This window comes from Chionomys nivalis, chromosome 7 (assembly GCF_950005125.1).
Source record: "Chionomys nivalis chromosome 7, mChiNiv1.1, whole genome shotgun sequence".
In the NCBI taxonomy this organism is placed as follows: domain Eukaryota; kingdom Metazoa; phylum Chordata; class Mammalia; order Rodentia; family Cricetidae; genus Chionomys; species Chionomys nivalis.
Window position 1 is genome coordinate 11,452,684 of NC_080092.1, and position 22,160 is coordinate 11,474,843.

At 51.0% G+C, this 22,160-nt stretch overlaps 2 protein-coding genes across 2 annotated transcripts; one reads left to right on the top strand and one right to left on the bottom strand.

The window, feature by feature from the left end:
- Positions 1–269: 269 nt before the first annotated feature.
- Positions 270–2,645, top strand: LOC130878788 (uncharacterized). The gene is made up of 3 exons (XM_057776912.1): positions 270–290; positions 553–657; positions 1,938–2,645. The coding sequence occupies exons 1-3, from the start codon at positions 270–272 to the stop codon at positions 2,487–2,489; spliced, it is 678 nt and encodes a 225-aa protein (XP_057632895.1). The 3' UTR covers positions 2,490–2,645.
- A 4,169-nt stretch (positions 2,646–6,814) lies between these two features.
- Positions 6,815–20,207, bottom strand: Mmp25 (matrix metallopeptidase 25). The gene is made up of 11 exons (XM_057775791.1): positions 20,010–20,207; positions 19,551–19,851; positions 18,998–19,130; positions 16,742–16,877; positions 16,347–16,636; positions 9,329–9,505; positions 9,148–9,232; positions 8,222–8,304; positions 7,773–7,925; positions 7,428–7,685; positions 6,815–7,239 (listed from the first exon to the last, which is right to left on the bottom strand). Exons 2-11 carry the CDS (start codon positions 19,653–19,655, stop codon positions 6,968–6,970), a joined length of 1,692 nt encoding a protein of 563 aa, XP_057631774.1. The 5' UTR covers positions 19,656–19,851; positions 20,010–20,207; the 3' UTR covers positions 6,815–6,967.
- Positions 20,208–22,160: the final 1,953 nt, after the last annotated feature.

The following is a 22,160-nucleotide window of genomic DNA, read 5'->3' on the forward strand; positions in this document are numbered from 1 at the left end:
GAGCCTGTCCCAAAAACAGAAAAAAGAAAGAAAGAAAAAAGAAAGAAGAAAATTAAATGAGGATAGGGGACAGACTGGTCAGTTACTTACCAGGTCATTTGTCTTCACTGGAAAAAAATGAGCCTTTGATCTGAGTATGTTTGGACTCACTTGTGATCACAGTGCACCCGTGACTGAGGCAGGACTTCCGTGGTTTCAAGACCAGCCTGGCTCCATAGTGAGTTCCCAGCTGGCGTGATTTCCATCACTGCTCCACAAAAGGGGCAGCAATGCCTTCCTCTCCAACACAGGTCCTCTGTCTAAATCCAAACTGATAGTCAGCCCTGTGTGTGCACTCTCATGTCCAGTGAGTTCTGGCCTCTTATAGAGGAAAATGTAGGATAAGGGTCTAGGAAAGGGCAGTGTGTCTGTGGGATTGTCCTCAGGAAACTGACCTCTCTTCCCACAACACTCACAGATGTGAGGTGGCCTCAAGTTGCCCAGGACCCGGAGAGTCAGACCCTGGGCTAAGCAACTTGAGCCATCAGCCCTGAGCACTCTCTCTTCCCACAGGACTCGCCTCTCTTCTTCTCTGATGTGGAGCGAGTACGACACAAATCGCAGGGTTACTCTGAGAGCTTCCCAGATGCTGACAATGCAACGACCCAGAAGCTGCAGGTAATCTTTGGGGATAAGGTGCAGAGATTGTTCCAAACATTGCTGGTCGGGGTGCTAGACTCCGGGGTCTTGGAAGCGATCTGGGGTGGCATATCTGGAGATGTTCATCATCACATGTTTCTGTGCAATGGCATCTGTAGGACACGCTGTGATATCTGTGGCTGACTGGGGATGGCAAAGGTCACAGAAGGGGCAGAGTGCTCCCTATTTCCACAGGTAAAAGACGATCCCTGGGACAGTGGAGGTACACATTGGCAAGGCTGTTCTGCAAGTGGGTCCAGAGTACTGTTGACCCTTGTCCTTCTGTGGTGCTGAGGAGGTTCTGGCCCTCCTGGCACCCAAGAGGAAGAAGGATCTCGCAGCATGATCCCACCTCTGTATCTCATCACAATCACATCTATATTTAGAGAGATGCTTTGATAAACACCCTTGGCAACCCAGATGTGGTGGCATGCCTCTTTAATCCCAGCACTCGGGGAGGGAGTGTGCAGAGGGGGCAGGGGCAGGTGGCTGTGAACTCAAAGTCAGCCTGGTCTACACAATGAGTTTCAGGCAAGCCATAGCTACACTGTGAGACCCCATCTCAACACATAGACATGAAGAGAGAGAGAGAGACAGAGAGAGAGAGACAGAGACAGAGAGAGACAGAGACAGAGAGACAGAGACAGAGAGAGAGAGAGACAGAGAGAGAGAGAGAAAGAATTCTTTTGTTTACAAGCAAAAACTGGCTATATAGAGCAGGTACTTACTGACTCTCTCCTGTAATTCCTGAACTCTGAAGGCTGAGGCAGGAAGGTGACCATAAGCCCTAAGCAAGCTGGTCTACAGAGTCAAAGGAACATTCTCAAAAAAGTATAGAGTCAATTTAGCAAAGAAACATAAGGTACCAGACTGTTGAATTTGCCCTCAGTCCCTGGGTTTATGTCCCAACAGCCTCAGCCTCCAACTCGTGTTCGTTGGTTGGAGAAAGTTGTCCCAGCTCAGTGAGGAAGCTGCGTTCTCAGGCTTGCCCATGCTTCATGCACAGACTCCTGTAGCTCACCAACTTCTCAGTTGACAGCCGTGCTAGGTGATGGGACACAGGAGGCCTTGGAGACCAAAGGAGGTGTCCATATCCTACACCACATTGAAAACAGGGCAGGGATCCCGGGCTAACTGGTCTCTATGTCCTAGCTGGTTAGGGTTAGGGTGCCATTTAAGGGGATTATGAGGTCTGGGAACAGGGTTTGGGTACAAAACTGAAGATCTGGGCTTTTAAACCCGTGATACTTTACTACCAGATCCTGTCTGACAGAGCTGGGGAAGCAGAAATCAGAGCTGGGATTGAGAAGATCCGAGCCCAGGCTGAGCTGACCCGATCCCATCCTGAGCACCCGCAAGCCCAGGCTGAGCTGGTCCGAGCCCAGGCTGAGCTGACCCGATCCCATCCTGAGCACCCGCAAGCCCAGGCTGAGCTGGTCCGAGCCCAGGCTGAGCTGGTCCGAGCCCAGGCTGAGCTGACCCGAGCACAAGCCAAGATGGGAGCTGTAGGAGAGGATAGCAAACCTAAAGATCAGAAACAAGTCCAGACCAATGAGAGCCACGCCAAGGAGAGTAGAGCAGTGAAAAAGCAGAGCAAAGCTAAGAATCGGAAAAAAGTCAAGACCAAAAAGAGAGAAGACAAGGCCAAAGGAGATAGTGATAAAAAAAAAAGACAAGGTAGGCGCAAACACAGGAGTTTTAGGGACCTATGCCTGCAAGTCTTAGAGATGTTGAAGAAAATTTCTAAATATTTGGCTAGGTGTTTTGGGTTACTCAGGGAACTAATAAGAAAATTTCCCCTTTATTCATGAGAGACATCTGGAGGCATCCAAACAGGCGTAGGTAACAGTGCGGAGCCTGTCCTCCCCTAATGTCCTGCACAGAAAGTCCTCAAGACCCTCTTATTTTGTCTATTGTCCACTCTGACCCTCAGGCCCCTGTGTAACCTGTTCCCTGTATGTTTATTCTGTTCCTCTTGTCCCATGTTTCTTAATAAAAGTTGCTTTAAAGGAATCAAGTATTTGTCTGGAATCTTCTCTGACAGGCAGGCAGTAGGTCTATTTGAGAACCCACTGCAAAGTTCCTCCTTTGGAAGGTTACATCGTCTCTACTGTGTGTACCCTGGGACACTGGTCACTGCCTTGTGGTGGACTCCTGATAGAGAACTGCACTCAGGCACATAGTCGGTGTTCCGTGATCCCTCAGTGTGGGGCCAGCACGTTTAGACCTGTGGAACTGCCGTCAGCCTGTCCATTGTCTGTGTCAGAGGCTAGAGGAGGCATGCTTGCTTTTGCTTGTTTGTTTGTTTTGACATAGTGTCTAACTTAAACTGGCTTCAAATTCTGGGGCCCGAGTCATCCTCCTGCCTCAGACTCCCAATTACAGATGTTCACATGTCATCTGCTTATTTGCTCAAAAATTCCTGTAGGCAACAGAAGCACGGGGCCAGTAAGGTTAGAGCGATGAAGGAGATGTCAGGAGTGAGTAAGGCACTGATCCCGGCCTCCAGGGATCAAATGAAAGCTGACCCTGGATACCTGGAGAGCCCCTGAGTAAAGAGTGATGTAATTCATGTGCAGAATGCCACTTTTGGGTGAATTCTGTGTAAATAGGCCATTATTATCACAGGAGTGTACCTTGGCTCTGTTGTCCTTTGCCTATGTGTGTGGGACCCGTGCAACCTCAGAACAGCTGGGTCCCACACCCTTAAAAGTCCTTCAACACCCCACCCCGACCTGCCGCTTCTGGGAAACAGTTATTGATGTTTGTTTCAGACCTGCACCCCGGACCCATCAATGCTGACAAAAGATGAAAGGCTTTCTCTAATCGCCTTTTTAACAACATTTGACATTTATTTATAGGAGTGTTTAGCTTGCACATGTACCACATGCCTACAGAGGTCAGAAAAGGACATCAGATCCCCTGGAGCTGGAGTTACCACTACATGGGTGCTGGGAACCAGAACTGAGTCCTCTGCAAGGTCAGGGTCTCCAGTGCGCATTTCTCCAGCCTCGGCCACTATTTGTTCTTTTCCTGCTCCTGCCTTGGTTTCCTGCCCCTCCGATTATTGTAAAAGCAAGCATGTGAGTTAAAGTGAAGTCATGTGATGAGGTTGTAGGGATCAAGAACCCTGAAGCACCAGAGTTTATTCCCAGCCTTTAATCCCAGCACTTCAGAGGCAGAGGCCTGATGGTCTTTGCAACTATGAGGTATCCTCATCTACACAGACAGTTCCAGGCTAGCCAGAGCTAGAGTGGGACAGGCTCAAAACACTGAGGATAAAAATAAGAGGGTTTGCTCCTGGGCATGAAATAGCAAAGCTGACAGGATCAGAAGATGGGGCTCTATGAAAAAGCCAGTGAGCTGCTCTGAGGCGTAGGCTCTAATTGGAACCCCAGAAGGCCCTGAGGGACCCATCCAAGGTGTCATTGCCCTTTCACCGGCTCTCCTAACTCATCTCACTGTACCAGACTAAACTGGTATAGCATGTTGTGGAATAGTACTTTAACTCTGGAATGGTGAGCTACATTTGCTCAATTATGTGAAGATGCTGCTATTTCACCTTGCCTGCCTAAGGCACCTGATTGGTCTAGTGAAAATATGAAGGGCCAATAGCAAGGCAGTAGAGGGATAGTTGGTGCTGATGTGCAGAGAAAATAGGTAGGAGGAATCTAGGCTTGTGAGAGAGGAGATAAGAGAAGTAGGGAGAAAGGAAGGGAGACTCCTGGGGCCAGGCCACAGCCAGTCAGGGGAGGAGTAGGACTTACAGAATGGAAGAAAAGTAATAAGCACCAAGGCAAAAATGTAGAAGAGAAACAGGTTAATTTAAGTTAGAAGACTTCATAGGACAAACATAAGTCTGAGCATTCATAACTGATGATAAGTCTCTGTGTTGTGATTTGGGAGCTGGTTGATGGCTCAAAAGAAAAGGCCTAGCCGGGCGGTGGTGGCACATGCCTTTAATCTCAGCACTTGGGAGGCAGAGGCAGGCAGATCTCTGTGAGTTCGAGACCAGCCTGGTCTACAAGAGCTAGTTCCAGGACAGGCCCCAAAACCACAGAGAGACCCTGTCTCGAAAAACCAAAAAAAAAAAAAAAAAAAAAAAAAAAGAAAGACAGAAAGAAAGAAAAGGCCTACAACAAAAATACTGTGTCTCTAAAATGCTCCAAATTCCAGCAGAGACCATGCTGTAGACCAGGAGCTAGGTAAGCGATATGAAGGATTCTACAGTTGCATGTTGGTAGCTGTCTCCTGAGGGCCAGACTGCCTGCTTTGCCTGCACATCCTTGAAGAAGCAGGCACATTGTCCCCATAGGATCAGAAACCAAACCGTGAGGTCACTCAACCTATAGCTCTGCACTAACAAAAGCTCTGAATCCTTCTGACATGCCTTCCTTTTGCAGAGCTAACAATGGAATGATCTTGATAGGAAGATATGGTCTACCATGGTTTGTGATGGGAAAAGATCATAGAACCCAATCGATATTCCACCTACTTCATAAATATTCATAATAATTTATAGAGCCTCTCTGGTCTTGTCCATTAGGCTGCTTACCGCTCAATCTCTTTTCAGAGCACTTTGCTCGCTACCAGGTATTGTCTTAAACTAATCAACCTGTCTGTCTCTCGACTGAATTCATCCCTTCAAGAAAACAAGAATGGAGAGAGAGCCCCATGACACCTGGCCCATTCACACTTGGAAAGGAGTCTGGGGGAGATGGCTCCCCAACCATCAGCCTGACCTTGTGGAGAACACAAGAAGAGATGGTCCCTGGGAGAAGTGGCACTGAGAAGACCTGGTGCTTCAGGGCCCACCCCCTGACTTGTTAAAGTGCAGATGCCTGCCCCACCCCAGAATGAGGATTCAGGCAGAGTGAATGGGACCTGCATTTTTAAATTCCCATGAGATGGTGTTGACACATGCCTTTAACCCCAGGACTCGGGATGCAGAGACAGGTGGATGTCCAAAGCCAGGCTGGCCTACATAGTGAGTTTCAGGGCAGCCAGGGCTGCACAGAGAAACCCTATCTTGAAAAAAATAAAATCCCATAAAGTTATTCTGATGAGGAATATTCTAGAATCATCGATCTAGGTTCTCAATCTATGGGGATGTTGGGTTGAAGGCAGCTGCCTCAGTTCTCATCATTCCTTACTGTATCATTGGGCCCCTGGGAAGGGCTCAGAAGGCAATGGCAGGGGCTGGAGCTGTCTCATGTTGTTCTAGTAGAGGACCCGAGTTCTACACTCAGGACCCAGGGCTCACGACCAGACCACTCCACCTCCGAGAGGATCCAGCACCGCTGGGCCCCCCGGGCTCCAGTACTCACAGACACAACTGAAATTAGAATGTGAGAAGGAAAGGGAAGAGGAGGAGGAAGCAATATAGCATCGCTGAGAGGGTCCTGTCCACCGCAGCACTGTGCAGACGGGAGCCACGCCGTTCCAGAAGGAACTAGCGGTCACTTCACTTGGTGCGGGGACAGGTGTCATCGGATCCCTTCCAATGGAATCTGGCGATCCTGAATTCGGGGTGACCCTCCCCCGTGCCGGTTGTGTTCTGACATGAGGGTGATATGAAATGAGAGCAACTGGGCCCAACGTGAAGAAACCCCACCCACACCAACGCTGGCGACAAGCAGGGTTCGAGGCATGCCCTGGGGGAGGTAGCAGCTCTTGGTCTTCGCCCCACCCTATGGCAGTGACTGTAAAGGAATGTAGAGTACCGTGAATGTAGCGTTAGAAGGTTCAGCAACACATTCAGCGCTATTGGAGGCACTGGAGTTCAATGTCCCGGTCCTGTTTAACCATCTAGTCAGAGTACAGTTGCTGTCCCACTGTCACCAGTATGAACAATTGTGGAGAATCAGAGGGGTGCAGAAAGTCAGTCACCACAGCACACAACATGAGGCAGGTGTGGTGTCTGAGGAGCAACGGGGTAGGGCCGAGCACTGTGTGTTCAATCCGCGGTTCAGATGACTTCCTAGCTCCAGGCAGCAAAGCCTTATTCCTGGCGATGGAGAAGGGTGCATTCCGCCCCCTGGCGGTAGCCCTGACTACTGCCGCAGCTCCTGTGCCCTAATAGCAAGCAGGTTTGGGTTCCTCGCCCCCCCCCCCCGCCCCATAAAAGCGTCCCAGCTCTGCTTCTGCTAGGAACCCGCCCAGCTCTGTGAGCCTGATTTCCCCGTGGGAACAGACAGTGAGACTCCGCAGCATCTCACGACCCTACACTAGGTCCAGCTGCCGGAGACTCTTCGGTGTAGGAAGCTGATCTGCTAGGAAGGACCAGGTTTCAGCAAGAAAAGACAACTCCAGTCAGGAAGGGAAGGAGGGACAGCAGGAGGGTCATTGACAGCGGCCCTGTGGCCTGATTGAGTTCGCACTGACAATCACAGGTTCCGGTTTTGGGTGTCATTTTCGGGCGGTTGGGGACTTGAGGGTCATAGCTGGGGGCAGGGCAGTCCAGCCACTTGGGCCCCATGGGCTGGGGGGAATCCGACTCAGATTTGACACTGCCCTTCGCAAAGCGCCAGAAAAGAGTACCCTTGAAAAAGTAGGTGTCACCTGTAGGGGAGGAGACACCTCAGAGCCTTGGTCCAGGCCTGCCCCAAAGCCACTGCTCCTTCCCCTCCCCCCCCCCCCCCCCCGCACCAACTCCCGGGCACGTTGTCATCCCATCTCCATCTTTCTCCTTCCTTTCCCTCCCCCAGGGACTACAGTTGGCAAATGAGGATTTCCAGAGTTCCCCACACCTGTGTTGCTGACGGTGACATCGTCTGGGGCGGGCGGCGCCCCCTCCCAGTGACTCAGGACGCGTGGGTAGCCAGGGTCTAGGCGGGCAGCCGCTTCGTCATACCGCCAGTACTGCTGGCCTCGGATCAGGTAGGTCTTGCCATTGAGAGGCCAAGAAAACACAGCATCCACTTCTTCTCCCGGGGGAAGCCCAAACTCTACCAGTGGCCGTGCTGCGCCCTCCAGCTGTCGGTCCTGGAACACCCAGAACTGGGGGCCTGGAAGGAGGCAAGTTTAGGTAACTTGGGCAGGGGATGGGGGGTTCCTTGGACCTGCCCTATCCAGTACCCATGACCCCTACCCACCGCTGAAAAGGATGATTCGGCCATCTAGGGGTCGGGCGTAAGCAGCCTGGATGACCCTCACGTGGGTGGGCAGCCCCTCCCAAAAGCGGTGCAGCCGAGCTGGTCGGGGCGACACCAGCTGTCCTGAGGGTTGGAGGCGCCAGAACCAGGGGCCTGCAGGGAAAGAAGGGAACAAGGCCTAGGGATACACAAGGTCAGAGATCTTGTCCCTTCACTGATGTCCCTCTATCCAACCCAGCGAGTGACTGGGCAGGGGCGGATCCCTCTACATATCAAGCAGATCTATGACCATCATTTTATGACTTGCCCACGATGTCTCCCCAGACCACCGCTCCCTTTTATTAACGCCAACAATCTCACGTCCCGGGAAACTTTGCAGTCTAGGTAGGTCACCTGAAGTACGCAAAAAGCCAATTATGCAGACTCAAGGGCCATCCTATTTGACTTACCTTTGAAGAAGAAGATCTCCCCACGGATATTGGCAATAGCATCAAAATTGCCCTCACAGCGATCAGGCACAGGTGTGGAGGGGCTGCGGAGGAATGGCGAGTGACGGGTTAGGGCTGCCTGTTCCTTGTTCTTGACTAGTCTGGCAAGAACACTTCCCATCCACAGGTTTTTTTTGTTTTGTTTGGTTTTCCCCCGGTTTGTCGAGACAGGGTTTCCTGTAGCTTTGGAGCCTGTCCTGGAACTAGCTCTTGTAGACCAGGCTGGCCTCAAACTCACAGAGATCCTCCTGCCTCTGCCTCCCGAGTGCTGTGATTAAAAGCGCGTGTCACCATCTCCCGGCTCCCATCCACATCTTTTGTGTGCTTGTATGTGCTCTGCCCACATGTATGCCTGTACCCCAGAAGAGGGCACCAGATCTCATTACAAATGCTTAGGAGCCACCATGTGGTTGCTGGGGATTGAACTCAGGACCTCTGGAAAACCTTATTTTTTGAGACAAGCTCTCTTGCTGAACCTGGAGTTCATTAATTCAGCTAGGCTGGCATGCTTGTCTCTGCCTTCTTGAGTAATGGGATTACAGACCCAAGCCTTGGGCTTTCAGGGCTGTTTCGGGTCTGCATTCGGGTCCTCACACTTGCATGACAGTTGCTTTGCTAAAGACGCAATCTCCCCAATCTTTTTATTATTTTTTAAAATTTTTATTTATGTGTGTGTATACCACTACATGTGTGTGGGTGTCTGAGATCCACAAAGTGTCCTCCGGAGTGGGAGTTACGGGTGACTGTGGGCAGTCTAGAGTGGGTTCTGGGAACTCAACTTGGGTCTCAGAGAACAGCAAATGCTCTTAAATACTGAGTCATCTCTCTAGCACTTCATGGAGGACAGTGAGCCAGGGTGCTGATCGCGCAGCTAGTAGGAGACTCACCTGTCGGGGGGCAAGGCTGGAGGCTGTGGAGGTGGAGCCAAGGGTTTCCTTGTGGGCTTATCATACGGGGTATGGGACACTTTCCCTGTGGGGAGAGGCAGGCAGATGAGTTCCCCGGACGTGCTGTATAGGTCACACGGAAGCTATACCTGGGGCTGGTTCTGGCATCTCCTTCTCATACCATAGAGCTGCTGCAATCCATCACGGTCATCTCGGGATAAGCGGTATTTGTCAGGGTCACCCACCGGGCCCTGGTAGAACGGCCTCATAATGGAGTCGGGAGCAGAAGAGTGACCAAGGCCTAGAGCATGGCCAAACTCATGTACTGCTACTGCAAACAGGTCGGTTCCTTCACCATCTGGGGAGAGAGGACAGGGGGGGAAGCTAAGACCTTCCCATGCTGGGAAGGGAAAGAGGGACTGAGTCTGCTGGCCAGAAGGAAGACCCAGGAAACCCTGGGGTGAGGCCGCACCTCCTCTGCCCTGCACCCTCCCGAGTGGCACCCCTACTTCTGTATCCTTCAACCATGCAGCAAATGTGTTTGCTGTGACACTGGACACGGGTAAAAAGACACCCAAAGGACACGAGGAAGCTGTCCTTATGCTGCTGTACCCTCACCCGGGAAGGGAAAACTGTATATAGAAACTTAGGGTGCAGAGCCCTTGGGGAACTAAGCACTCAGACCATCCCCCCCCAACTCCAGTCTGTGCTTAGAAATCCCCACTCTATGGCTCAATGGGAAAGAACGTCGGCTGCTCTTCCAGAGGACCTGAGTTCAATTCCCAGTACCAATACGGTGGCTCACAGCCTGAGGCCCTCTCCTGGCATAAAGGTAGACAGAGCACTCACACACATAAAATAAAAAAGTGAATCTCTTTAAAAAAAGAAGAAGAGGAAGAAGTGCTCACTCTGCGGGGTGTGATGGTGCAGGCCTTTGATCTCAGCATTCGGGAGGCAGAGGCAGGAGAATCTCTGTGTGTTTGATGCCAGCCCAGCCTATATTGCAAACTAAAGTCTAGTCAGGACTACATAGAGAAACCACATCTCAAGAAATAAAAGGAAGGAAGAAAAGAAAAAGGAAAAGAAGCACCCTCCTTCCCAGTCTTCACACCAGGGTCTCTTTCATCCCCTTTCTTTCCATCCCTCCCTGGATCCACATTTCCAGGCCACTTCACGTCTCTGCCCACCTCTCCCAGAGCCCTCACCCCTCCCACGTGCCACCCTTCCCTAACTGAGCGAGAAGTCAGAACTCGGCACTCCCAGACCACAGCCCCTGCTCTGGAGCCTTTTCCCGCCACAGTTTCTTCCCTGGGGATTCCACCCAGGTCAGGACAGAGCCTCTCAACGCTTGGCTTCATCGATCTCTGCCTTTAGTGGTTAAGGCCCAGAAGACACTAAAAGAGTTAGCAGAGCCAGGCGGTCTCCCAGAAAAGCCTAGGTTCCCGAATGTTGCTCTGCCTCATAGATCCTAACCAGTATTGATGATATTGAAAGTGAGATATGACTAGTCAACTGAAAAGCCACTTGCCCTAACAGGAAAAGAAAGAAAGAAAGAAAGAAAGAAAGAAAGAAAGAAAGAAAGAAAGAAAGAAAGAAAGGACAGCAGTTTTTTTTTTTTCTTTTTTGAGACTGGATCCCACTATGTAGAGCTGGCTAGACTTTCATTCATTGTTCAGGTAACAGAGCTTGACCTTCATGCAATCCTCCTGTCTCTACCTCATAAGCAAAAGTACTACTGTTATGTGCCACTACACTTGGCACACTGGGTAAATTCTAAAAGCAGCAAATGCTATGCTTTGGCCAGGCGGTGGTGGCGCACACCTTTAACCCCAGCATTCTTGGGAGGCAGAGGCAGGCAGATCTCTGTGAGGTCGAGGCCATCCTGGTCTACAGAGTGAGCTTCTCTGTCTCCCATCATTCCACAAAGGGGAAACAGAGCCATCAAGGTCAGAGGCAGAGCTGGCACGGACACTGAGTGCCCTGGCTGTGCCTCTGCCTTTCGGCAGGTTCCGTCTTTAGACGAATTTGTTTGAGCTACAACTGAACTTCCATGTTGGCTGCATGTCATCTTATTGCCATGCATCCTTTTACTGAGAAATCAGAGGAAGTTTGGTGTCTCAATCAAGATGTTCTCTTTCTCCTTCCTTATCTCACCTCTCTTGGGGCAACACGGGGCTTCCGGGCCACGAACCCCTTCCTGCACTGTTCTCACCCTATGCAGGCGGAGAAATTTACATAATCACCCAAACTAACCCTGTGGGAGTCCTGGTGGACCATGTTCAGGGTGCCTGTCTTTCTTGTCTTTGGCCTAGCAGGTGGCTGCTTTGGTCCCCTCAACTTCTTATTCTGGAGTTGAGATGAGACTCAGGTGAGGCCAAGACTCAGTCCCCACCTGCATGTGCCACAGCTGGCAAGTGTGCTTCTTGTTTCTCAAGACAGGCAGGGCTGTGGATGTACTCGGTTGGTAGAGAGCGTGCCCAGAATGCATAGAGCCCTGGGTTTGATTCCCAGCACAAGGTAAAATAGCCATAATGGTGCATGCATGTGGGGGAGATGATAGTAGATTGACCAGGTGCTCAAGGCTATCCTTAGCTGCACAGCAAGTTTGAGACCAGCCTGAGATACATGAGACCCTTTCCCAAGAAAACAAACCCGGGGGCTGAGGTGATGGTTCAGCTATTAAGAATGTTTTACGGCTCTTCCAGAGGACCCCAGTTTGGCATCCACCTCAAGTGGCTCACGACTGCCTGTAGCTCCAGGTCTAAGGGAGTCCGTACCCTCCTCTGGCACCTGCACCCATGGGCATATACCCCCACACAGATGGGCATACACATGGCTAAAACCAACAAAAATAAATCTTGAAAATAAGACCGAAAGCAAACCAAACAAAAGGCAGGCAGTGGCGTGTGATGTCTTCACTTTTGCTACGCATGTGCCCAGGGACAGATAGCTTCATGGTCCCACACTTGCCTCTTGTCTCCTGCCAGTGCCCACTTCTTCCTTTCTATCCAGGCATCTGTGCCCGCCCCCTATTTTTGAGTGTATATAGACTATAAGCTCGCAGAGATCTGCCTGCCTGTCTGCCAAGTGCTGGGGTGAAAGGGGTGCTGTCTGTCCAGGCATCCACATCCACCCTTCTGTTGACTCAACTGGGAGATCCAAAGCCTAGAACACTCCATCCTGAGACACTCTTAGGTCACCGGGATTCTGGCTTTACCAGTTTCTGCCCTTGCTTCCCAGTCAAGCTCCCCAGCCAGTGGTATAAACAGTCAACGCTTCCTCTTTTTTCTCACGCCTAAGGACAGTTTGAGATTCTTCTCACGCCACAGAGCAAGCGGGCACAAAAAGGTCACTCGTCAGCCGAGGGGGGTGGGGGTGGCGCACGCCTTTATTCCCAGTACTTCGGAGACAGAGGCAGGCAGATCTCTGTGAGTTCGAGGCCAGCCTGGTCTACAGAGTGAGTTCCAGGACAGCTAGGACTACACAGAGAAACCCTGTCTTGAAAAAAAAAAGTCATTTGTCCCCACATAACTAAATCCTGGCCATGTAACTTGCTGGACTTTTCCCTGCCTTGCTGTGCTTGCTGGACCTAACCTCTTCCTCTCAACTATTATTCATTGTCTTTCAGCCCGTTTTTTCTCCCCACCTCCAGTTTGGGTTGTTTTTTGTTTGTTTGTTTGTTTTCCAAGGCAGCATCTCTTGCTTGCAGGCCTAGATCTCTTTATGTAGATTATTCCCTGGCTGGTCACTTGTATCAGCCACCTTGCCTTTGACTCCAAATGTTGGGATGATAGTTATGTACCCAAGCCCAACTCCCCATCTCTCTTCCTAGCTACCTACTTCTTAACTCCAAGGCTCTCCATTGCTCTGCTTTTGACTTTTGCATGCTGTACTTTCTTCCTGGCACCCTTTAATCCCTCCCCACACTCAGCTCTGAGAGCAGTTGGCAATAAGTCAGTAGCACGGGTGCCAAGGAGTGAAAAGAACACAGACCACTCAGCAAGCGGGCGCTTCTTCCCTCATTTCTCAGCTGAGGAAACAGAGAGCAACGAGTGGAGGAACCTGAGCTGATTCATCTTCAAAGCTGACCTGCTTGCACTGGAGACTGCAGCTCTGTGGTCTCCCCAGGCTCCCGGCCTTCATCTCTAGCTTCGGTGTGCTGCAGGGTACTGCCTGCTGTCAGTCTGTGACTGGCTGTCAGTGGGGCTCCACACCTGGGCACCTGACCCAACTATCATCTCCCCACTCATCCTACCCTAGTGCAGTAAAAGACTGACTGATACAGAACTGAGAAGAGCTGGCCCCACATCCATGTTCAGTTCTATTAATGATGGAGGTGGGTCTTGTATCTTATCTGTTAGTTTCATTGGTTAACTAATAAAGAAAACTGCTTGGCCTGATAGGACAGAAAATTAGGTAGGCGGAGTAGACAGAACAGAATGCTGGGAGAAAGAAGCTGAGTCAGTGAGTCGCCATGATTCTCCCACTCCAGACAGACGCAGGTTAAGATCTTTCCTGGTAAGCCAGCTCGTGGTACTACACAGAATATTAGAAATGGGTTAGATCAATATGTAAGAGCTAGCCAATAAGAGGCTGGAACTAATGGGCCAGGCAGTGTTCAAAAGAATACAGTTTCCGTGTAATTATTTCGGGTATAAAGCTAGCCATGCGGGCAGCTGGGTGCCAGGAATGCAGCCCGCCGCTCCATATCACTACATATTCCCCTCCTGCTATCCTTTCTCCTGAGAACCCTCTCCCTTGACAAACTGCTTAAGAACTTCTATCTGGTTGGATGGTGGTGGTGCACACCTTTAATCCCAGCACTCAGGAGGCAGAGGCAGGCAGATCTCTGTGAGTTCCAGCCTAGCCTGGTCTACAAAGAAAGTTTCAGGAGAGCCAGGTCTATACAGAGAAACCCTGTCTCGAAAAACAAAACAAAACAAACAAAAGATTGTAGCAAATTTGAGGCCAAGCTGCAGCTACATAGTGAGATGAAGGCCAACCTAGGCTACAGAGTGACCCTGTCTTGAACAAAACAAAACAAAAGAATGCTGAGCACCAGGTGTCACAGGCTAGATGGGCAAATCTTGTTCGTCTGAAGTGCATAGGTACAGGGGACACTCAAGGAGAGCACACCAGCCAGTGAGCTGAGTGCCTCGTAGCCAGAGGTGATAGCCAGGGAGATAGGATCAGGAGCATCGATGGCTGGAAAACAGAATTGTGGGTGGGATCAGTGACGATGACGTCACAGGCGAGGGCAGGCTCTAGATTACAAAGGGATGACGTCACAGGTGAGAGTGGGCTCTGGATTACAAAGGGTCTGGGAAAGTAAATAGAATTTGAACAACAGGATTCGGGAAGCAATGGGATCACATCGAATAGTTTTGCATCCTAGACATATTCCTGGATGCATGGGGAGGCGGAATCTCGGAGAGAGGGAAAGAGGCAGGAAGTGGCCAGAGAGTCCGGGTAAGAGAATATGGGAACTGCTCTGGAAGGGGCAGATCTGAGGGAAATCAGAACAGGCCCAGCCCCTGGCTGTCCTGGAACTTGCTCTATAGACCAGACTGGCCTCAAACTCCCAGAGATCCGCCTGCCTCTGCCTCCCGAGTGCAGGGATTAAAGGTGTGCGGGACCACACCCAGTTCTGGGTTCTTGCTATCTGTCTTCAGCTGGTCTCGATTTCACAATCCTCCTGCCACAGCTTCTCAAGCGCTGAATTACAGATATGTGCCGTCACCCTCAGCGCCACCACATCCGGCACACGAGTCTATTTAAGCAGAAAGAGTCATCACTTCTAGGAAACCTCCCCTGCCCAAGAAACTCCTCGGGAAACTCAAGCTGAGACTTTCCTCTGCTGTGAATTTTAGCTATCGCATCACGGTGCACAGTGGTGACAGTCACCCTTCTGCCTAAATTGACGGGGTTTGAGTTTTTACATCATTGCATCTGTGAGCTGGGCACTTGACAAGGCAATGCTTTTGCTTGCTTGCTTGCTTTTCTTTTTTTTTTCCTTTTTTTTTTTTTTTTTTTTTTTTTTTGAGACAGGGTTTCTCTGTGTAGCCCTGGCTGTCCTGGAACTCATTCTGTAGATCAGGATGTCCTTGAACTCACAGAGACCTGCCTTTTTCTGCCTCCCAAGTGCTGGGATCAAAGGTGAGTGCCACTACTGCCTGAGCTGGGCACTTGAAAGGCCTCTGTAGTGGTGATTTTGCATTGATTTGGTTGTGCCTAGTGAACTGCCCAAACAGCAGCCCAGATGTGACTGTGAAGGTGCTTCAGAGATCTAACTAGGATCTGCTCTCACCGAAGCAAGCCACCCCGGTGCAGAAGGACCATATCCATCCAGCCCTAGGAACACTGAGGGTTCTAGGAGGGAAGAAATTCTGTCTCAAGACAGAAATCTACCTTGAGTTTTCCTAGTCCTTTATAAATTCTGGCCATGCTAATCCCCACAATCCCCATGAGCCAACTCCTCAGAGCAAATCTCTTCAAGGACAGCCTGGAATAAACAGTGAGCTCAAAGCCAGTCTGGGCTACAATAATGAGGTCACATCTCAAAAACAAAAGCAAAACCCTCTTTTTAAATGCTTTTTAGGGATCTGGGGACTGGAGAGGCAGTTTAGTGATTAGGAGCACTGGCTGAACTTCCACAGGATCCAGGCTCGACTCCCAGAAACCACACGATCGATCACACCATATTTAATGCCAGTTCCTCACCCTCTTCTGGCCTCAGAGGCACCAGGCAATGCACCTGGTACACAGACAAACATGCAGATAAAACACCCATACACATAAAATTAAAATTAAATCAACTTAAAAAAATTTTTTTTTTATTTTCTGCAATGCAAGCTCCCACTATGTAGCCATGGCTAGACTCACCATGTAGAGCAGGCGAACCTCAAATTCATAGATAGCCACCTGCCACTGTCACCTGAGTGCTGGGATTAAAGTTGTGTGTTACCGTGTTGGACCGTGTGGTGTGTGTGTGTGTGTGTGTGTGTGTGTGTGTGTGTGTGTGTGTGGTGTGTTCTGAGCCCATACATGCTAGACAAGCAGCATACCACTGTAGTACATGCCTCCAGCTTCTCTGGGGGATCTCTGACCGACACAGCTTTCACCAATCAATTAACTTAAACCTAGTTCTTCAGCACAGAAAGATACAAAGAGGGAACCACTCTGAAGATGGAAACTTTTACCTTGTGACCCAAAAGTCCAAGTCTCCTCATCATCGAAGTGAGTGTCTCCAGAGATGGGGTGCTCTCCAGGGAAGAAGGCATGAGCCAGGGTGCCACCGGGTCCATCAAAGGGGTAACTGTCTTGGTGGTAGCCCCGGGAGAAATGGATAAGGATGTCGGGCTCCTGATGCTGAGAATCCACCTCCTGGAAGGTAAGGCCTGACTCAACAGCCCAGACAGCCAGGGCATAACTCATGAGGGCCCGCACGGTCGATTGGCTCAACTGGTAGCTCTGAGGGAAGGACTGGATACTGAGGAGAGAGGAGGAGAGCCCGTGGCTGTGGAGGTACCGGCCAGCCAGGCAAGTCTGGGACCTGGTCAGCAGGTCAAGGGGAAGCAGAGGAACCAAGACCTACCTCCATGTCAGGGTGCGCTTCTTCCATACACTGCCACTCAGAGCATAGCGACGCCGGCGCCTGACCAGCCCAGCAGCCCCCAGAATATCAGGCAGGGAGCAGCGGGGCTTGTGCATGGCAGCTATTGTTTCTGTGTCTGTGGGAGACAGGCGTGGCGAGTGACAGAACAGTCCGTCATCACGGTACCCACTAACTAAAAAATTGACTCAATAGAGTTGAAAAGTTAGCTCAACACTTGAAGTCACTGGCTGCTCTTCTAGAGGGACCTGAGTTCAAGTCTCAGCACCCACCTGGTGGCTTACATTAGTCTGTAACTCCAGTTTCAGGGGACCTGACACCCTCTTCTGACCTCTGTGAGGCATAGACAAACACACAGGCCAAACACATAAAATAAAAATAACTAAATGTTTAAAAAAGAAAACAAATGGCCCGAACCCAAACAGTCACTGGGAAAACTAGCTCAAGCCAGGTGCCCTCTCTACCTGACCATGGGTGGACTGGCCACCGTAGGAGGCACTTACAGGCTTAAGCTGGGTCTTACCCCTTCCCTGGCCCCAGCTGGTGGATGCTGAAGGAAGGTACCCCAAAGGTGGAAGGGGCTGATACGTATGTCTATAGGGTAGGGAGCGCACCTGGGAGTGGAGACCAGAGGGCAACCTTGGGTGTCCTTCCTGTGCTGTCAACCTTGGGTTTGTTTGCTTGCTTCATTGACTTTGGTTTTTTGAGACAGGATCTCTCACATGGTCCAGAACTCCCCAACTAGGTTAGGTTAGACTGGATCTGCATCTCAGCCTCCACGGGGCTGGGATCACAAGGCCACTCCACCAGGCCCCTTTTCAGCTGGGTTCTAGAGCCCAACTCAAGTCTCCAAGCTTGCAAGGTGAACACTTTACCAACTAGGTCCTCTCCTCTCTCCTTTAAGACCAGAATCCAAACGACTGTGCTCTCCCCTTAAAGCTGTCCGTCACTCTTTTTTTTCCTCTCCTGGTTTTTCAAAAAAAGGGTTCCTCTGTGTAACTCTGACTGTCCTGGAACTTGCTCTGTAGACCAGGCTGGCCACAAACTTGAACTCAGAGATCTGCCTGCCTCTACCTCCCAAATGCTGGGGTTAAAGGCGAGCACCACCACCATCCCGCCTGGCTTTAGTCCTCGTGGAATGCTGATCAAAGTCTGAAGTCCAGCAGGGGTCTTTAGTCTGCAGCACCTTGCCACCCCTTCTCACATTAGGCCCATCTGTAAACCCCCTTTCTAGCACCTCCCTTTTCCAGGAGTCATTTCAGCTTCAAGTGAGGTCAAACTGCATCTCATGGCAGCAATAGCAAACAGTAACCAAGAACATAGTGGCGTCATACTCTGTTCTGGGCTGAGAAGGAACAGAGAGGGAGGAGTTTTTTCCTTGAAGATTCTCCAAGTTCCCTCTGTCTTTCTATTTAACAGCCCTTGACTCTACCTTCAAAATATACTCTCTGCCACATCCCCACCCCTGGTCCCCAGCACCACCTGCAAAAGGCTTCTTCTGGTTCTCCACCCACCCTCCACTCCACATCAACAGACCAAAGAAGCTTAAGATCAAACCAGAACAGAGCAATATGGCATGGCCACTGTTTCCCAACGACCCATTCAGTGAAGCTAAAACAGGAAGACTGCGTGTTCAAGAGCGGCCTAAGCAACACAGAGAAGAACACCTGACCCCACAAAAACAAAAACCTGAAAGTCAGATGAAGTTAACTCCCTCCTTCCAGTCCTGCTCCCCTGGTTTCTTATTATACTTGGAACAAACCTCTTTCAAGATAACCTGATCATGCCCTTGCCTAAGCCCCTCTGCTGTTCACTGCAGGCATATAATCCGTGCCTGCCGCAGTTCTTCTGCAGTTACTGGGCCATTTCCTCCCACATGGTCCTGTGGCTGTGTCCTCCTATTTGTGATATCAGCTTATAAACTCACAAGACACCTTTCAGAGTGGCCTGCCCAGCTAGGTGCAGACTCAGGCTGAGGCAGGAGAATCTCAAGTTCGAGGCCAAGCTGGCACCATTTGAAATAATTTTGCATATTGATGTTCTTCGTCTGTTTCTTTCTCCCTTATAAAGTCAGCTCCAGAGAGTGTGGACCAGACCTGTTCCATCCCTGCTGCCACATCGGAGCCTGACAAAACCAGGACAGGATAGCTGGATACCCGCAGACCTCCAGGGTCTGCAGCGTTCCCTGCAGTTTAAAGGCAGAGGCAGGACTGCCCCATGCCTTGGTGGCCTACCTACCCATTTGACCTGTCTCAGGCAGGCCTGCAAATCTCTGCATGACTTTGATCGCATCCTGCAGCTTCTCAAGGCTCTGCAGCTGGGCTTGGGAAGGATCAGCCGGTGGCAGGTAGCCATAGCGAGTCAGCCATTCCTGGGGCATAGGAGAGGAATGATGAAGCCCTGAAACGATGGGGCTTTCCCTTCTCACCGTTATTTGAAAAGTCCAACCCTCTAGGGAATCCAGAGCCAGAGCTCCTAGTCCTGGATGATAGAACCCACCTCCCTTATACATACAGCCAGGGTCCCCACCCCCCAGCTCTGGGTTTGTCAGTCTTGATAGAGCAGCAGATGAGGCCCCAGCTTCCCAATTTAGCTCCTTTCCACAGTTCCGAATCCCAGTCACCAAACCTGCAGATAGAGCCAGCAATCCAGGGGCCCAAGAGCCCATCCCTAGACACTCTTCAGGACATTTGAATCCAGCCCCCTCTTTCCTTCAGACCCAGGAGTCCGCCCTACCCCTTTCCTTTTACAGGCTCTCTATGATCCCAGGAGCCAGCGGACCCGAGCTCACCACGCCCAGGCTCATGTCCTGCGCCCTGGGAGTCCCGTGCACAGGCTGAAGCAGAAGAACCAGCAGTAGCACCAGTAACCGGAGGTCGAGTGCCTGCAGCCTCATGGCGCTTTCAGCTTGCTCCGAGAGGACACTCTCGAAGGGGCCCCGACTCCGTCCGCCCTGGGGGTCTGGAGGTACCCGGCGAAGATCAAGGGAGCCGACACAGGGTAGTAGAGATGGGCAGGAGAGATCCGGGATCCTGGGAGACACAGCAGGGGCTGACAGACGATAGCCGAAAGTCGAGGTGGGGCTGGGGGTCCTGGGAGCGTGGAGAAGGCACAGGAGGGGACAGAGGTCCGATAAAGAGGTCCACTACGGGGACCTCTCCTGTCCCCCGGCCCCCAGGTGCTGTCCCGGCCTGGGTGCTGCGCCAACTGCCCCACCTGCAAGTGAAAGCCTGGATGGGGCGGGGCTCACCGCAATGAGTGCTAAGGGCGCGGCGGGGAAGTAGTCCAATCTTCAATGTCCAGTACGAAGGGGAGGACTAGGGGTTCAAACCCGCCCCCGCCCCCCGCGCTGGTCCTCACTGGGATGCAGGGACTCTCAGGCGAGCTCAAGGACTAGAGGTGGAGCAAGTGGTCTGATGTGTCGTCTCATCCACAGCCTCCGTCAGAAAAGTTTCTGTTCCCAGATCCGTGCGGTTTCAGGACTCCAGGAGCAGGCCTTGCTTCTGCTTCCTTAGGATCGTGAGCCGGGGGAGGGGTGGCCGGAGCTCCCCTCCCCCCACGCATCCTGTTGCCCTGTCGGGGGACCCCAGGCTCCCAGCAGGAAACTCTGAAGAGGCTTCCTTCACCGCAGGATCCCAGTCCGGGCCAGATGTGCTCAGCGTGATTTCCCGGTCCATTCATTGTCCAAACCCGCCTAAAAGGTTCTGCTCGGAGCACCCGGCGCTGGCTCTTCTAGACCCCAAACTCGGCTGTTTCCGCCTCGTGGTTTTCTCCCCAGGTACTAGGCATTTAAACCCCAAACCTGCACAAAGAGGAGACAGCAAAAGATGGAAGAGGCAATCCTTGTGGAAAGGGCACGACCTGGGGACCAGCAGAACCCACCCCCACCCCCACCCCCCGCGCGCCCACCTCCAGCCAGAGGACCCTAGCGAGGAGACTAGACGCATGGAGGACAGCTGAGAGGAATCGGGCTGCAGGCCGCGGGACAGATGGAAGGAAAGCGGTCAGTGGACAGCGTGTTGACGCTAGGCATCAGAAGCAGCAGGCGGAGGTCTATTTGCATTTCAGACAAAACATAAACTGGGCAGGATGAGCGAGCTGCAGATGTAAACTGAAACACTGGTATCCTGTATTCTGCAGAGCCGTGGACAAATACCAGAATGGGTGACTTACATAGAAATTCATTTCTCACAGTCCTAGAAAGTCAAAGAGACCGCACAGTGGGTTCCTCCTGAGGCCTCTGGCTATAGAGAGGGTTGTTGTCTCTCCAGAGGTCACCTCTGCTTGTATGGCAGCCTTGCTCTGTCTTCCCCTTGTGGGTACACCAGTCGTTGGGTTTACCATAATTAACTTTTTTTCTTTGTTTGTTTTTTAGTTGGTTTTTTTTTTTTTGCACTTTTTTCTCTCATACATTATATCCTGATGGCAGTTCCTTCCCTCCACCCCTCCCACCTTTCCCCTTCTCTCTCCCCCATCCACCCCTCCTTCTGTTCCCTTTAACAAACAAAAAGAGAACTGGCCTCCAAAGGATATCCCCCTAATAAATTACAATTAACCAGGTGGTGGTGGTAGCCCAGGCCTTTAATTTTAATTCCAGCATTTGGGAGGCAGAGTCAGGAGGATTTCAGGGTGTGAGGTCAGTCTGTACTACAGAGCGAGTTCCAGCACAGTCAGGGCTACAAAGAGAAACTTTGTCTCTAAAAAACAAAAAAAAAAAAAAAACAAAAAAAAAAAAAACAAAAAAAGAACAAAAAAGAAAAGAAAGGAAGGAAGGAAGAACAAAAACAGAACCTCGCTCTGCAGCTCGGGACTCTGTACTAGACCCTAGCTCACTGAGCTCATGGTAATCCCCTTGCCTCAACCTCTAGAGAGGCTGTGGCAAGAGTTCTTTGAAACAGCCCAAGGCTTTCCAGCTTTAAATCTCTCCAGAGTGAGGGAACATAAGGTCGCAGCTTGCTTAGACGTATGGAAGGCACATTTTAAAGCCATTGGAAGTCAACACTTTTTTGTGGTTGTGAGCCTAGCCTTTAACAGTTGAGCCATTTCTCCAGCCTGCAAGGGGGTTAGAGGCAGGTTGGCTTTGGGCTGCATCCCTGTGCTCCCAACGCTTATCAAAGTCAGGGATGGAGAGCTGACTCAGCAGTTAAGGGCACTGGCTGCTCTTCCAGAGGACAGGGTTCAATTCTCAGCACCACACTGTGGCTCACAACTGACTATAACTCCAGTCCAAGAGAATCCAACACCTTCTGACCTCCTTGGGCAACACACCCACATGGTGCACAGATGACATGCAGGCAAAACACCTAGTAACATACACATAGAAACAATTGAAAAGAAATGTAAGAGGTCAGGGTCATCTTCACAACATCAAAGAATGAGATCAGCATGGGAAACATCAAGT